The 15,671-nt window shown below is 32.7% G+C and overlaps 1 protein-coding gene across 15 annotated transcripts in view; it reads left to right on the top strand.

The window, feature by feature from the left end:
- Positions 1-15,671, top strand: part of LOC141453691 (uncharacterized) — a 298,436-nt gene that overhangs the window by 100,163 nt on the left and 182,602 nt on the right. For 13 of the 15 annotated variants that reach the window (XR_012458122.1, XR_012458121.1, XR_012458123.1 and 10 more), the window contains one exon: positions 1,754-1,858. Coding sequence is in view for 9 of the 15 variants with exons in the window: in XM_074127202.1 (XP_073983303.1) it covers positions 1,754-1,858 (105 nt within the window). In the remaining 6 variants the exon portion in view is untranslated. Of the gene's footprint in view, positions 1-1,753; positions 1,859-11,623; positions 11,830-15,671 lie in introns of those variants that run through there. The other 2 variants (XM_074127203.1, XM_074127205.1) reach the window with 1 other exon arrangement.

Below are 15,671 nucleotides of genomic sequence, written 5' to 3' on the forward strand. Positions count from 1 at the left end.
ACCGATTTGCATTGTAGAAGTCTCGACCTTTACGCCACTTAAGGAGGGAGGTTGCCCCACACTTAAACTATTATTATTAGTAATATTACTATAATACCTAATCCGATTTTGATAGAATTTAGCTCCAAGAAGTGCTTAAAGCTTTCCTAAGTTGCTCTAATGTGCCATAATGCTCTTACACCTACTAAATGGAAGTATTGCAATTGCACGTATTAGAAGTTTAATATCTCTTCACCTTTACATACTTCTCTTAAGAGGAAGTGCTGTATTAGCAGTTTAATTTATTTACTTACCTACTTTCCTATTTCATTCAAAACGTTTTCACTAGAAAATTGTTTTTGAGGATTCTTTATGGACCCTAACTGTAAGCATTCTTTTAAAAAAATCTCCACAGTTAAGAGTTTAAGGGTTAATTATCCCTCATACTTAACTTTTTAAACTGTACGTTTTTGTTAAGGAGATAGCTAATAAGTACGGAAGGATTTCAAACCTTTATATCTCTTCGTACTGTTGAGATTTAATGAATTCTTTACCAAATCGTAGAGAAAAGTTAACTGTTACAAATTTCAATATTCTTGTCAAAATAATCAGAGAGGTAATGAAGATTAAATTTTGAGTGTTTTTGAATTCGTTCAATTTCAAACGTTTGTATCACTTTTCGTAGAGTTCTAATTTCAATGAATTCTTTTACCGAAATGTAAAAAAAGTTAGCTCTATGCATAGTATAGTGCTATATTCTAGTGAGATGTATGTTTGGTGTGAGGTATAGGTTTTGGGTTTCTTAAAATTTGTTCTAATTTCAAACGTATATAATTCTTTTCGTAGTGTTCTAATTTCAAAGAATTTTTACATAAATATATAATAAATAAATAATAATAAATAATTAAATATTAACTATATAAATATGCGTAACTTGAAGTACGTTTAAGATATTGGAAAATTGAAAATAATACAGATCAATGTAATCATTTCACCTTCACTTTTCGAAGATACACTAGGTCTCCAGTTCTTCTAAATGGTCCCAAATGCTATTTAGAACTCTATCTGAACAAAAGTCTAACTTGAAAACTGCATAGTAAACTCAAGAGACAACGATATAGCAACGATACAAACTATGATTACTCAATAGACCTTCCCATATTCGCTTAAGCAATACTGTACTGAAACCTTTGTAGATTTATGAAATAGCTATAGGTATAGGGGCTTCGTTCTACCAAGCGTTCTAACTTTTTCCACAGGGAAAAAGGAGTGCCCAGGGATCAAAAAAAAATAAAGGCAGACTTTAGGACTAACTTTAGGATATATGATTTAACATTGATGCTATTTAACAGGAAAAATTATTGAAAAAGAACTTGGTCATAACCTATAGGTAGGATTTAAAAAATGAGTAATTACAAACAATAAAATTCTCTGTTAAATTGCTTCCCCCTTGAAAAGTTCCAAAAAGTTTTTTATAATATTCAGTAACAAAAAAACAAACAAACTTTTATTACTCTGGTATAGTAAAATTTTTATCAGCATAAGGGTATTTTTGTTAACTTTAATGAAATATTTGTTTTCTTTTTTATGAAAATGAAATAAGGAACAAATTTGACGTTTTTGGCCTATATTTTATTGCATTGTTTTACGTTAATATTTGAGTGACAGCATAGAAAATGTTGCATAGAAAAACGTTATTTTGTTGTCTTTTGCAAGATAATTTAGATGATGCGTAATTTTTTTTTCTACATACTCCTATTTTAAATTGTTTCAGGTCCTTTTGGTGTGCGTGTTTTCCTGGATTTACCGGTCCCAACTGTAAGCAAGGTCCACTCTGCCGAAGGGATATGGATGTCTGTCGTAACGGTGCCACTTGCAGGTATTTATTTATATGTGTATAATCAAGATGTGATTAGAGTTGATATAAAAAGTAGATTAAGGATAAACCAAGTTGGAAGAAAGAAGTCATGCAGGGAATGAAGGGCCTTCTCTTGCGCTTAGAGAAAGACGATGTTTCTCGCACTATTCTCTTCCGTTTGTTGATCGCTCTACTTATAGTAACAAACCAAAACTTACGATGGTGAAGTTTCTCTACGTTAACCACTAACATCATTCTCATCCGATTTCCTACGTAATTGAACAGGTTGCAGGAAACGGACCTATCCTAGTATCAGATCCAGGCACGCTATCCTTTTATATTCTCTTTCTAGGAATTTCTTTAGTACTTAACTCTAATAATCAGCGATGTCTGCCGCAACAGAACATCGCCTGGTGGTCGGCATAACACGGAGAAGCTCGAGCGCAAATGGCATTAGATGTGCACGCGCTTAGATTAAAAACAGAACCTCCAGTGCTCCGATTATTGTAGAATATTAATAAATAATTTCCAGGGTAATTTAAGTAATCGTATGTTTTTTCAAGCCGGGCATAATGTACACATAATATATTGTGAAAAATACTAAGCTGACTATAAAAAATGAAGTACTCTGAAACTTTTTTCTTTCGTACTAAAAAAAAAACAAAATTATTTGGTATATAAAGATTATCCTCTAATCTTTATAATTACAGACGTAAATCAGGCGTTTATTTTACATTTTGTTTTAAATGATTACTTAATACAGTGTTTTTCAACCGTCGGGCCGTGAACCGATGTTGGTTTTTTGCTGGTCCGTGAGAAATGGATTTAACTGCTGTACTTCGTCTCAGAAACAAAACTTTATCTACGAATAACTGATTTGCTAACAAAGTAGCAATAGCAATACTTAAATTTAAATAGCAAAATCTCTTGCGCAAAACGTGTTCGGTATCAATTATGCTCCTTGCCATAATCTTAAAAAGAGCAGAAAAGGAGACAACAAAATTGTGTGGTCTTCAAATACCACAGAAGCATTTAAACCAGTGGTTCCCAAAGTGGTCCCTACGGACCCCTAGGGGTCCCCGGTATCATTCAGGGGGTCCGTGGATAATTAAAATTGATTTGGGGGTCCCTGAACAACGTCAGGGGGTCCGCGCAAGGTTCAATATAAAATAATAAAACTGTGATCCATTTTTATTTTTATGGAAATTAGAAACTAACAAGGTGACCAATTAAATTTAATCAAAACTGAAAGCGTTATATCTGCGTTTGTTGCAAAACGTTTTCTGTAAATACAAAACTTGGGTAGAGGAGAACGTTCTCAGTTTCCAAATCTTTCGAAATTGCAAAATAGAGATGAAGATCTGCTTGCTCACTGTCGAACACTTAACGGCTCTTCATGCAGACCTGAACCAAAGATTACTCTTGGGGATTTGCGGTAGCTACTCACAAACATTGAGCCGGATATAAATACACTCATAACATCTCATCACGTTCATCCAAATTATTAATTTTTTTAAATTTTATTTAAAACAAAAGTTATAATTTCAATAAATACTTCTTCAACAAAATGTTTTTTTAAATATGTAATTTTTATACTATGCATTTATGTAGCTTTTTCACTTGGGGGTCCGTGGGCAAGTTTTGACCATAAAAAGGGGTCCATGGGTCAACAAAGTTTGGGAACCACTGATTTAAACGAATAAAAGTATTTTCATTCATCCATATCACATTCATGTATTTTTATTTTTTATTTATTTATTTATTATAAATTAAATAAATGATTTTACTTATAACAAGTACTTGTTATTCGTGCAGTTTGACCGGGAAGTGTCTATAGTACTTTCGGCAATTGACGTAATTTTATTATAACTAGTCACTTGTATAATAGCCCTAGGATTGGATCGAAATATTTACGTCCAACTGTAAAAACGGTGATCGTGTTCACATGCCATAATGTTCACAAATTTCTAGGTAATAAATTTTAATGTGCTTGAATGGTAACCCTAACATTGTACGAAGCAGGATATCTGAAATTGGAAAAGAAATAACAATAATAATAATAATAATAATAATAATAATAATGCATGGAGCACATTGTGAGAAGGGTCTTTAGCGTATAGGAGAAAACGGCAAAATTCGGCCAATTTATGGCAAGACAGACCATTTTGGCTTTTTTTTTATAGCTCGGTGGCTGCCTTTGGCCCCTTGCATTGAAAGCGTATAGTTGAATATAACAAAAAGAGAAGGGATCAGCGTACTTGATTTCCTTGTGGATATTTCAGGCTCGAATCCAGCTGCTGGCCCTTAGATTTTCTCTTTTTCTTAAGAGTTCACTGTCCGGTGTGTTCTGCAACAAGAGACCAGTGGCCAGCAGTGCCCTGTAAAAACCCTCGTTAACCGTAGATATTGACATGCTCTAAATTTTCGAAAATAAAATAAAGATATCATTTCATTCCACCTTTAAGTTTATTCAGAGTTAACTACGAGATTCCCACTACCAAATCTAATAGTTTTTAAGACTACCTTTCTAGTCCAGTTTGCTTGCATTAAATAAATCCCTTTTAATGTAAAATACATTTTAATTAGCTCGGAATATATTAGTGTTATCGTTTCTTGAGTACGTGACAGAAATGTTTCATTTTACCTAATTTTATCTAATCTCTCCAACAACAAATTCCCTTACAATGCCGTAAAATTAATGTCCGAGTCATTATACTCGTATTTAGATCCTAAGCATTGCTATTCCGGCAATAAATCGCCGTTGGGTGATTATAGAACCAATACACCTTGAAATTGATTGGGAAATGTAAATGTTTCATGATAAGGATCCTAAAATTTTTGTTTTTGAGTGAGATCTCAAAATATTTTCTTTACAACTCTTCCTTAAGAATGAAATTATAATAAACGGTCGAATAAAGTTCTAAAAATTAATAGTTTTAGTATAAACTAAACTAAAATAAAAAACTTCTTTAAAGAAAGCTTTTCTTCTAATTGTTTTTATATAAGAAAGAAGTATTTTCTTCTTAAAGAAAAATAATTATCTCCTTTTACAAGGTTTACACACCTTACTAATATTTGATTACCGTATTTGACGGCATATAAGACGCACTTTTTTTGCCTAAATTAGGTCTCAAAAAAGTTACCTGCGTCTTATACGTGAAGGACACAGGTTAACTTTTTTTCCTTGTGTGTAGCCTTCTAAATAAGGGTGCGTCTTATATGCCAGTGCGTCTTATATGCCGTCAAATACGGTAATGAACTCTCACAAATATGGTTTATTATTGAAATTGTTTGCAAGTGGGTGTTTTTATTCAATCACAAATGTTTGATGACCTCAAGTGCACTCCAAACTAAACCAAAATTTCTCCTTTCGGTGGACATGGATTTCTTAACAACAGTTAGCGGACCTTTCAATGAACATTGTTGGCGTAATCTTAGTAGGCGTGATCCTACACCTCGACTAGAAACAGTCTACTGTTAGTTTCTTTTATTAGAAATTCCCCAACATGTAGCTTATTGCTGCGGGAATACAAGTAATGGAGGCTTTTAGTCATTAAGTTGATGTGTTGAACAGTCACTATTACCGCTACTTGAGTACTTTTCTTGATATAGGTAGACTTTTATTTTCAAAATTAATTTAATTTAATTAAAACTAATACATTGAATCCTGCTCAAATTTTAATCCAATAAAAATTTTCGAGATTCATATTTTATTCATTTGTTTTAACACAATTTTAATTTTCACTTCTAAATGGCAGTAATAATAGTATTTACTCAAATATAACTATGATTATCTTAATGGTCGTTTGATCATACTTCCTTTCTAATTGGAGGTTGAATCCATTTATGTCCGTCAAATTGGAGAAATCCACATAGTTAAGCCTGCAGGCGGATCTGTAATTAAAGGACTCAACCAAGTTGATTACTACAATTTGATCTGACTACGTTTTGTTGTAGTGTGAGAAAGTACTATTACAAATTTCATACTACTACAACAAAAGGAAACTTACTAAACTTAGAACTAAGAAAACTAAATTTTCTAAATTTTGCTCAGTATTTTGCCTTCAAGGGTTTAAAATTAAAAGGAGCACCAATCGAGTCTGACCTTAAATTCTTGGTGGGCCGATTTGCACGTAGTTGATGGAATTTTTTATCTCCATATGTTCTCATGCCCAATAAAGTCACATGCTTCATTTCATTACAATAAATTCAAATTCACTAACAGTGTAGGCTATCCCATCCCAAAGATTCAGGATAACCCCTATCGTTATCTCTTTTTCTCCACCCTCTCACTCTGTCCCTAACGCTTTCTTTTCGGCTCTAAATTCTTCATTATTGAGCATGAACATTGTCGTTTTTTTTTCTAAAGAGTTGCCTTCAGCTTCATTGTTAATCGTCGTTCAAATCCAGATCATTTCACAAATAAATGTGCACAAAAAAGAGATTTAAAATTTCTTTCATAATTTGGTACTTTTTTTGTTAAAATTTCATTTAAAACCTCTACATTATATTACTAATTAGGTGACATGAGTGAAGCAATTTACTTTGTTTCATGCTATTAACTACATGCCGATTTTAACATATTTGTAAATGAAACAGCCGAATGAAAACTTCAAAGCGTTCGACGAAGCGTTAATACTTCACTATTCTTTATTACAAATTTACGTATACTTTCTTTAAAGCACATCTCTGCTGGGAATTTTGGCAACAGCTTTCATCGTCTATCCCAATCAAAACACACTGCATCACATAGTCTTCATTTTATTTTTTGTTTGACAATAAAAACTGTAAAAAAAAATTTATAACAAAAACAAAATAAAAACCTGACTACACTCAATTCATTAACAGATAGGACATAAGACACACCAACCTATAAAAAAATATAATTGTCATTAGCATAAGCTGTAAACATGAACTAGTCCCTAGGTCGAAAACTAGGCAAAAAATTTAAAAAAAGACTGAAATTGGCAAAATTCTTTCCTTTCTTTGGATTAATGAATCACTCAGCAAAAACGATGAACAATACACTACAAAGCTGAAAGAATCATTTGCTTCGGTATGGGCCTGGTAGTAGATAGCGTCTATGAAAGAGGATTAATGTTATATCAGTGCAAAGATCTATTAGGCTCATGATTCGGCTCTTTGTAAAAGAAAAACCCATACCTACCGACATTTCCCAGAATCCCCTCATCAGACTCGTGATTATGATTAAACAGGCTGGGTTGGGAGGAGTGCTTTAACTGGTGGTAGCCACAATAGACCCCCAAGGTCGCGCGGAGTGTACGCTTTCCGGTGTACTACTAATATCTAGCAATCAGTTTCTAATCTACATTAGCTGAATGGTACTCAAAAAAAGATATTCTATACTTTCTGATCCAAATTCTGATCAAAATAAAAACAAATAATTATTTTGATTTTCTCCTAACTGTTTAAGGAAAATACTGCGATATAATTTTTTTTTTTTCAATTTTGGGGAGTAAAGTTCCGTTTTATCCTTTCGACTCAGGATCCCGGAGTTCGAAAAAGTAGTTTTTAGAAAATGGTTGTGGGTCCAGAGTTGGAATCCTATGGATGCCTTCTCCATTTGACGGCACTTATTTTAAATCTTTACATAATTTTATAAACTTAATGCGACCTAATACTTAAAGTGTAGTACCGCTCCATAACTAGAAGACTCCAACTTTTAACAGATATCAATTGACTTCTTACAAATTATTCAATGTAGTAGCTTCCCTCTTTCATCTGATAATTTTTTTTTTAAAAAAAACATTGATATCTTCAGAAATTTTATCAGCTGATAATAAAATCTTAATTTTTTAAGTTTTTTGTTATGGAATTCTTTAGCCCATGTCTCCCATATGGTGGAAAATGAAGGTAAACTTCAATGTATAAAATACTACACAAACAGAAATTAAAATTTCTGAATTTGGGAAGTGGATTTTCAAGGATTATAAAGGACTTGTTGTTAAGTAAGGCAGAATATCAGAGAAAAACCGGAAGAAAAAAGATAAGATGTAAAACACAAAAAAAAAAGAGAAGCATTTAAAGAGGTTTTTCTTAAACATTTAATTTCCGGTAACATGGAGCAGTCCTTTACCTTAATAACGAGGTTTTTTGTATCTCGCCTCGCCGTATATTTGTTTTTTCTATTTTGTTTAAGTGTGTGTGTGAGGTGGTATAGGTGTGTGATATGTGATTTATTCTAGTGATCTATAAAAGAGATAACTTTCCCAAGAATCTAGTTGGTGATTTTTTTTTTCTATTTTTTTGTTTGTTTGTTTTGTTTCTAAGGTAATTTCCTTTTTGTTTGTATACCTACGATTATCTGGAGTGTTGTCTGCAGAACAGAATTGCTATGAAACTGACATTGCAGATCACAAGCCAATGATTGTTCGGTGAAAGTTAATATTGTTTGCCGTCTTTATGTCAATCACATATCTTTTCAAACGCTCAGAAATAATATAAGCGATTTCTCTTGTTACTGCAAACTCAAGCCACAAAAATTTATCTTATCACTGTAATGTTTACAAAACAGCACGAAGTTTCTTTTTGGAGATACTTCCTTCCTTTATTATTTATTTCCATTGATCTTGTTTTGTAAATTTTCACCATTTCTCATATTAAAATCGCTTAACGTAACTAAGACTTATTCTGTTTTTGACACTTTTACAAAAGCTTATTTAAAGATGCGTATGCATTCTTGTAATGTGTGCAAGTTTTTGGTTTATTGTTGCGATGGTACATCACCGTCCCGCATTGTAAAGGCCATTACCATCTGTCTGACGTTATTTATAGTGACTGTTCATTTAATTTTAATCACCCAAAAAAATAGATTTAAATGCTTAAATATTTCTTACTTTAAAAGTTATCGATTTTGTTAACCATTACCAGTTTAATAAGTAATTACTTTACTTAAATCAGTTAATCTTCCTGAAATTATCCAATTAAATAACATTTTTTGGGATCATTTTACATCTGTAATTGTGTTCTTATCAACTTGTGGACTATTTATACTTAACAGTCGGACACTTCCCCTTCTTGTGCATTTATAGAGACGCGAAAAGTTATCATAAATCCTGATGATTCATTAAAAATCTTCTGATTTTTAATTCTAAATATGACTTTTTTATTTATGATGTTTGAAATAGATGTATCTTAGCAGACTGATAGATTGTATATTTTTCTAAGAAATATTTTTTTCATGTAAGTACAAATTTAATTCAGAATATAAGGAAGGGATTAGCTATGGGGTTAGCGTACTGGACTCCCACGCGGAGGTCCCGGGTTCGAATCCAGCTGCTGACCTTTAGATTTTCTCTTCCTAGGAGCTTCTTACAGCTCACTGTCCGGTGATGGACAGGGTTGTCTGTAACGAGAGAACACTGTCCGGAGGCCGGCAGTGCACTGAAAAAAGCTCCGGGCGCCAATAACCTTAGATGTTGACGCATTAAAAAAAAATTCAGAATATAGATACTGACTTTATACATAGTAAAACACACATTACATATTCATATATACATATGAAAATCTTAACGATTTCTTTATTATCGTTGGCATTTGAAAATTGTCAATTAACGAAGGCTCTTGCTATTATTATCATTTGGGAAAATGGAAGATGGCTTGAACAAACTTTATTAACAGTCACAAATGAAAACGCGTTTAATGTAAGTAATGGGTTTAAAATTAAACTATTACAAAAACAAGATTAATGAAGCACGCCACGAAAAATATTTAATTTGTAAAGACGCCGAGCACTAGTTGTTCTAGTTGAGATATGTGGTATAATAATTGAATACGAAAGATATTCAACCAACAATGCAATTTAGAGCCGAAGTTTCTCACTAACGCAAATAGTTGCAACTGTTGGAAGAGAAAAGGAATTGTCTAGGTGACCAGAATAATCAATCTATTGTCGTAGGGACTTAGTTTCTTACAAGGTAACAGGGAGGATGGTGGTATAAAATGGTATTTGTCTCTCAACTTTATACTTTCCCTTGATAGGGTCAACCGCTGGGGTGTTATTATGTTGGTTTCTTAGAGATACAACGATTATTAGGTGAATTGAAATAAGCAGATTTTGGGAGGTGCTGTTTTATCGTCGCTGTTTTAATGAGCCATATACACAAAATAAAGACAGTTTAAAAAAGTTTTTGTTATAACTGCTTACGATTTTTAAAGAAATAATTTTAAAATACTGCCTTATAATTGACTTTTTAAATTGTTTTAATATCTTTTGCTAAAACCAGATAACATTTTAAGAGTTTGACATCAAAATAGTCAAGCACGCCATTATGGATAGTTGACTGGGTCGTGATAATATTATTTTGTTTTAAGTAATTTTGTTGTATTTCTATCCAGGCTGTTTGAATGGAATCAAAGAAATAATATTCTCGAAAAAGTAATAATAAAGCATGCACCTAAAGTATTAGCTGAATGAATTTTCTGGTAGGAATGTTGGAATAACCCCGATATGATAGCAGAAATGAAAATAAAAACTTGATGAGAAAGCAGCATAAACACTCGGAGATTCCCTTAGTTGGATGCTGTCAGGCACACCTGCGCGTCTATCGCAGGCTTGAGTTTATAAACTTAATACACGTGGATTCTCACTTTTCACAGTTTTACCTACTGTTACTTGTTTAACTTAAAATTCAACAATTCTCTCGGATTTTCTAACTAGTTAACTTTTCTTCACAAACTTATTGTTTGTTAAAGAAATCGTATCTATCAATAATTATAATATTTTTTATTTCTGTTTTGTTTGTCTTAGTTCTATCTAACAATTATGATCCATTAATAGCTCATAACCTTCAGTCCCATCTCATCTATGTAGTAAAATGGTTAAAAAAATAGGCATAAAACTAAACGAGACAAAATCTCAACCTTCTTCGACTCTTCCGTCTGTCTTTTACAATCTAATTGTCTACCATGGGCATTTACTCAGCAGAAGATTTAGTTGGAATCCTGATGCACGATTTAAGTGAACGGAACTCGCAACAGACGCTTCCGATAGACTAGTGGACAACAGATCAAAACTCCTTCCGGGCAACTTATTTATTATTATTTATTTAAGCATCTTATTTATTTATGTTCTTATTTACTTATTTATTTGGCGTCATACCTTGGGGTTCAACCAAACGCTCTCAAGGGCTACAATCCCAGGACCGCCATGCTGTGGGAATAGTTCGATTGCCGAAAGGACTGCAGACTGAGTCCACAGCCTCTTTTCGAATCCAGATTAGCTTACTTGTGTTTTTTTCTTCGAAAACTTAAACGAGGTGGATGATGATGGAGATTACAATTTCCACATCAATAACTACAGCAATTTTGCCAAGCCGGAGAATGTTAGGTCGTTTGAGATGAACTGTTCGGCCCTTTCCGGGCGTAGTTCAATCTGTACCTGCCTCATTCAATCAAGATAGAAACCCCCAATGGCAATAAAATAAATTTCTGTTAAATCATTTAATCTTTGTTGCAAATTTTGATCAATACTTTTGGCCTCGTGTTTGTGATGAAGGTCATGTGACTATTCAAATCGATTGTACGAATTTATTGTGTACTGTCTAGTTCCTAGGCTTTTGTTGGCAGTCTGCGAGTATTTGTTATTTATTTATTGCCTGAACATTTTTTTTTTTCTGTAAAAATACAAAAAGCACGTCAAAGTATTTCAATTGTTTATAATACAATAAAATACACAAATTAAATGACTGATATAATTTAATAAATAAATGAAATATCATTCAGACTAAACCGACACTGAACTTTAACCTGACAATAATACTATTCACTTCAGTTCAAAATCGCCAGGTCTCCAGTTTACCTCAGAAAGTTCTCTTACACTATAAAAACAGTTGGGTATTACAATTTTTTTTTTTTTTAAATTACCTCAATTTTTTTAATTTCTAACTGTTTTACATTCACTGGGATTTTATTAAACATTCTAATGGAAGCATAATTCGGAAGTAAATCCGATTTCTTTCATCTTGACGCAGGTTAGTAAACATTTCCTTTGCTTCTTGTGTTATTCTCGTGCTGATTATCTCTGGTTACTACCCCATTATTTCCTTTTTGCCTCGGAGCCAGCTTATATATATATTTAGAGAGAGAGAGAGAGAGAGAGTTAGAGGGAGACAAAGAGAAAAGGTCTTTTTTTATTGTAGCATATTAGCTTTTGTTCTTAGGTTTACGTGGAATCTTTCAAAGTAGATGATGCTCTTTTAAGATCCTGGAAGAAATCCAACTATATTTACCAAGATTGCATAATAATTGTAGCTCTTGCTAATTATTACTAAGCTGGTTTATTCATTATGGTAGCTAAACTCAATCTATTCTACGTCTACTGTCTTAAGCTGCTGCTTTATAAACTTCCAGCGCACATTTACTCAGCAATTAATCTCTTCAGTAAGGAGAGAATAAATTAAGTAACTGTTAAATCAATTTAAAGAGAAACATTTCTAAAGAAAACTCTATTTATGAAAATGTTTGAAAGGAAGAAGAGGTCATTAATTTGCACCGCGTGACTTCTTCAACTTAGTTAAAACTTGTTCCACACTTTCTCTTTCGTATATGATTTTCAATAAGCTGAAAAGTTTTCCTTTCTCTGGGTTGTCTTAATGGTTAATTTGTGAAATAATTACTGGTAACTGATATGATTCAGCTTTATCATATTGTAGATCCCGATTATGTGTGTTGTGGAAAAGACGTCATTGAAAAAACATAGGAAGTTTTCGTATCACTTTTTGCTTGCGCATCATTAAAGTTTGAATGGAGATAATTATTTCTTAGTTGGCAGTGTCAGGAAAGCACGAACGCCTATGAACTCTGATTTGGATACGCCTTAAATTAAATCAGTCTTTTTATATTTTCTCATTATTTACTTCTTGCAGCGGATTTTCCAGAACTGGACTTTTTTTTTGTTTAAATATGTCTTAAACATATCTACAGTATTGTTAAGGTACATAATCAGTGTAGGAGCGATCGCATCGAGATGCAGTCTTCTGGTCTCCTGCTAAAGATATCCTTGAGCCTATCGCAATATTTCGTTAAGAGTATGCTCCTTCCGAATATGCCTACCAAATTGAGTGTCACTCGGTTTTCACAGCTTCTTTAATGCTTTAGTAGACTCTCCTTGCAGCAGTTGCTGAGAATTTTTTTTCCAATCAAGATCAATTTTCTGGTCTCCCTAATCTCTTGTGTATTGTGAAAATTACTTGCCAACAAGCATCAATGGCTTAAAAAAAAAGCTCAACTTTGGCTAGAAAAAAGTCACAAGGAAAAAAAAATCTGTTGTTAATATTTGTTCTTTTTCTCTTACTTATTCTCAAAGTTGTAACCCAGATTTCTTCAAACTCCTAATCTTTGAATCATATTTAAATATTACCAACATTATACACTAATAACTTTGTGAGTTAGAATCTTGAAATAGTAGCAAGAGAATGTCAAGCGAGTGTTCAAGCCAAATTTTTTGCTCATATCCAAGTATTTAGAAGTTAAGATTTTCTTGTTAACTAGAAATTCTCAGGAGCACCATTAACAAAGATAATCCATGAAGAACTGTTTACAATGGAATTACTTACGGTTAAATGTTACTGTTAAAGTATATTTTTATTTATTAAGTTTATTTTTTTATTTGTTTTTAATTATTTCTTTTTCTAACTGGGAAGTTTTCGCCTTTTGACGGTTTGTAGAACCAACCCTTAGTTTAAGACCTCACATTTATCTCATTTTTTTGAAAAAATGGAGCACAATAAACCTTTTCACGAGCATATTTAATATTTCTCAACTATTTTTTCCGCCCCTTGAAAAATTAAAATTAATACACAATAAACCCAAGATACCAAGTTTACTATTTCAAATAAGGTACCAGCAAGATTTACATCCATTCATCTCATGATGAGTTGTTTAGGATGGGAGGAGGATAAGTTTGGAATGTTTGGTAAAAATAGGTTAACGGTGTTAACCCATTAATTAGGTTGTTTCCCATCGATGTTTTATTCGATTTATTCGGATAGCGATGAAGCTTACGGAACAGATCTTCAGTTCTGGATTTTCGGCTGTTGTATTTTTCGTTAAAGAATTTTTTATATCATGAATGACTTGGGATAGTGTCGAACTTGGTCCTTTTCACAGAGTAATGACAATAATTTGAACAATTAAAACCATAGAGTAGCTAGGTTTTTCTATAAGAAAAGTGGCGACTTTTTCTCTTTCCTGCTTAAATGTCTGTAAGTAGGAAATTAGCTAATGGAAGATTTGTTAAATATGAGCGTGAATTTTATTATAGTCTCCATTAGATGGGCAATTGAATTCGGGAAGAAAACGGACGGTACGATGTCCTTCAAAAAATCTTATTTATATATTGTGTTATCGGTTTTGTTTGCACATTAACCGTTATTGTTTGCGAAAGCTGGGAAAAAACCAACATATTGGTATTGACAGTTACTGTTCGCTTCTAATGCCTCAATTTACCATTATATTGGTGGAAAAACACCAGCCCTATCTTTTCCAACGTCCATTTGGAATTGGAGGAAACCTCACTCGATTACCTTAATTTCTTGAACTGGAGGAAAGGTTCAGAAGATGGCGTCCTTATCTATTTGAGGAAAAAGTTTACTACAACCTTGTAAGAAGATCTAATACGTTATTTAATTTTTTTTTTTTTTTTTGCCACTCCTTCAGAATTTCCCTAATTTTTAGGAGATATTGACACGCACCTAAACTTTAAAAGTTACAATAAAGCCAACTACTGACCATAAAAAGTATGAATCTAATCTACAAGATTCTCATTTCATAAATCGCATCAGTCAACTGATTTCTTTTTACAACGAACAAAAACTTTACTTTTTAAAACTGCAAAAAGCTTTTTGTTAGTGATTGGGTACTTCCACAGTTTTTCAACAGTAACCTGGGTACTTTTACAGGTTTACCTCATGTACAGCACTGTTCTGCTTGCTGCCTTTTAATGGCAAAAAATTACCAAAGTTTTAGAGAAGTATTTTCACATTTTCAACCGAAAGAGAGTTATTTATTTGAATTAAGGTGGTCGGTTACACTGCACCCTTCACTATAGGTATGCAACTATTTGCTTTTCAGCCCTGGCCTCTAGGCTCCTTGCTCTACATTACATCGTTGCTTTGCTTCACTCGCCGCTCAGTTTTCACATTAAATTATTGTTTGATACTTTTTGTTTAATGTCAGTTGTAGTTAAAATTGCAGAAGTGAATAATTTTTAAACTGTTCTAATAAAGTGAATAAACAAGCCATGTATACAAACTTTACTAATTAACTCAACAAAAGATAAAATTAAATCTGTCTGTAGCAGCATTACATTAGGATTTGTGTAGAAGAAGAAGTGTGTTTTGAACCGTACATTCCCTTGTCAGCTTTTTTTTATTTTTTTTCCTATTTTCAGCAAATTTATTATTGCAAAAAAAAAAAATTCTGTATTTAGAACTCTTAATCTTCTAAAAAATTAGCACTAAAATAAAAAAAACAAAATACTCTAGATTCAGAAGGCTACTCAAATATTTACTATGTAAAAAGAGAGAACAAAAATACTGTCACGTGTGCAGGTGTGTCCTTTATTAGCAGGGACCCCATTCTATCTGGCACAAACGCTTGTCCATAGTAGTTGGAGGGTCTAGTTTGATTTTTTACGCGGTATTCACAAAAAAGTACATACAAAGAACCAATTTCTGAAAGCAACGTTGTGCTTTATAAAATCGTAAGAAATAATGAAGTCACCGATTGCTTTGCTGAATTTGTAAACTAGGTACTTACTGCTTGCTGTATGCATTTTAAGGTCATTTAAGAAACAACACAAAAGTTTTAAAGA

This window comes from Rhodnius prolixus, unplaced genomic scaffold (assembly GCF_049639745.1).
Source record: "Rhodnius prolixus isolate KJV_2025 unplaced genomic scaffold, Rpr scaffold_3, whole genome shotgun sequence".
Taxonomy (NCBI): Eukaryota; Metazoa; Arthropoda; class Insecta; order Hemiptera; family Reduviidae; genus Rhodnius; species Rhodnius prolixus.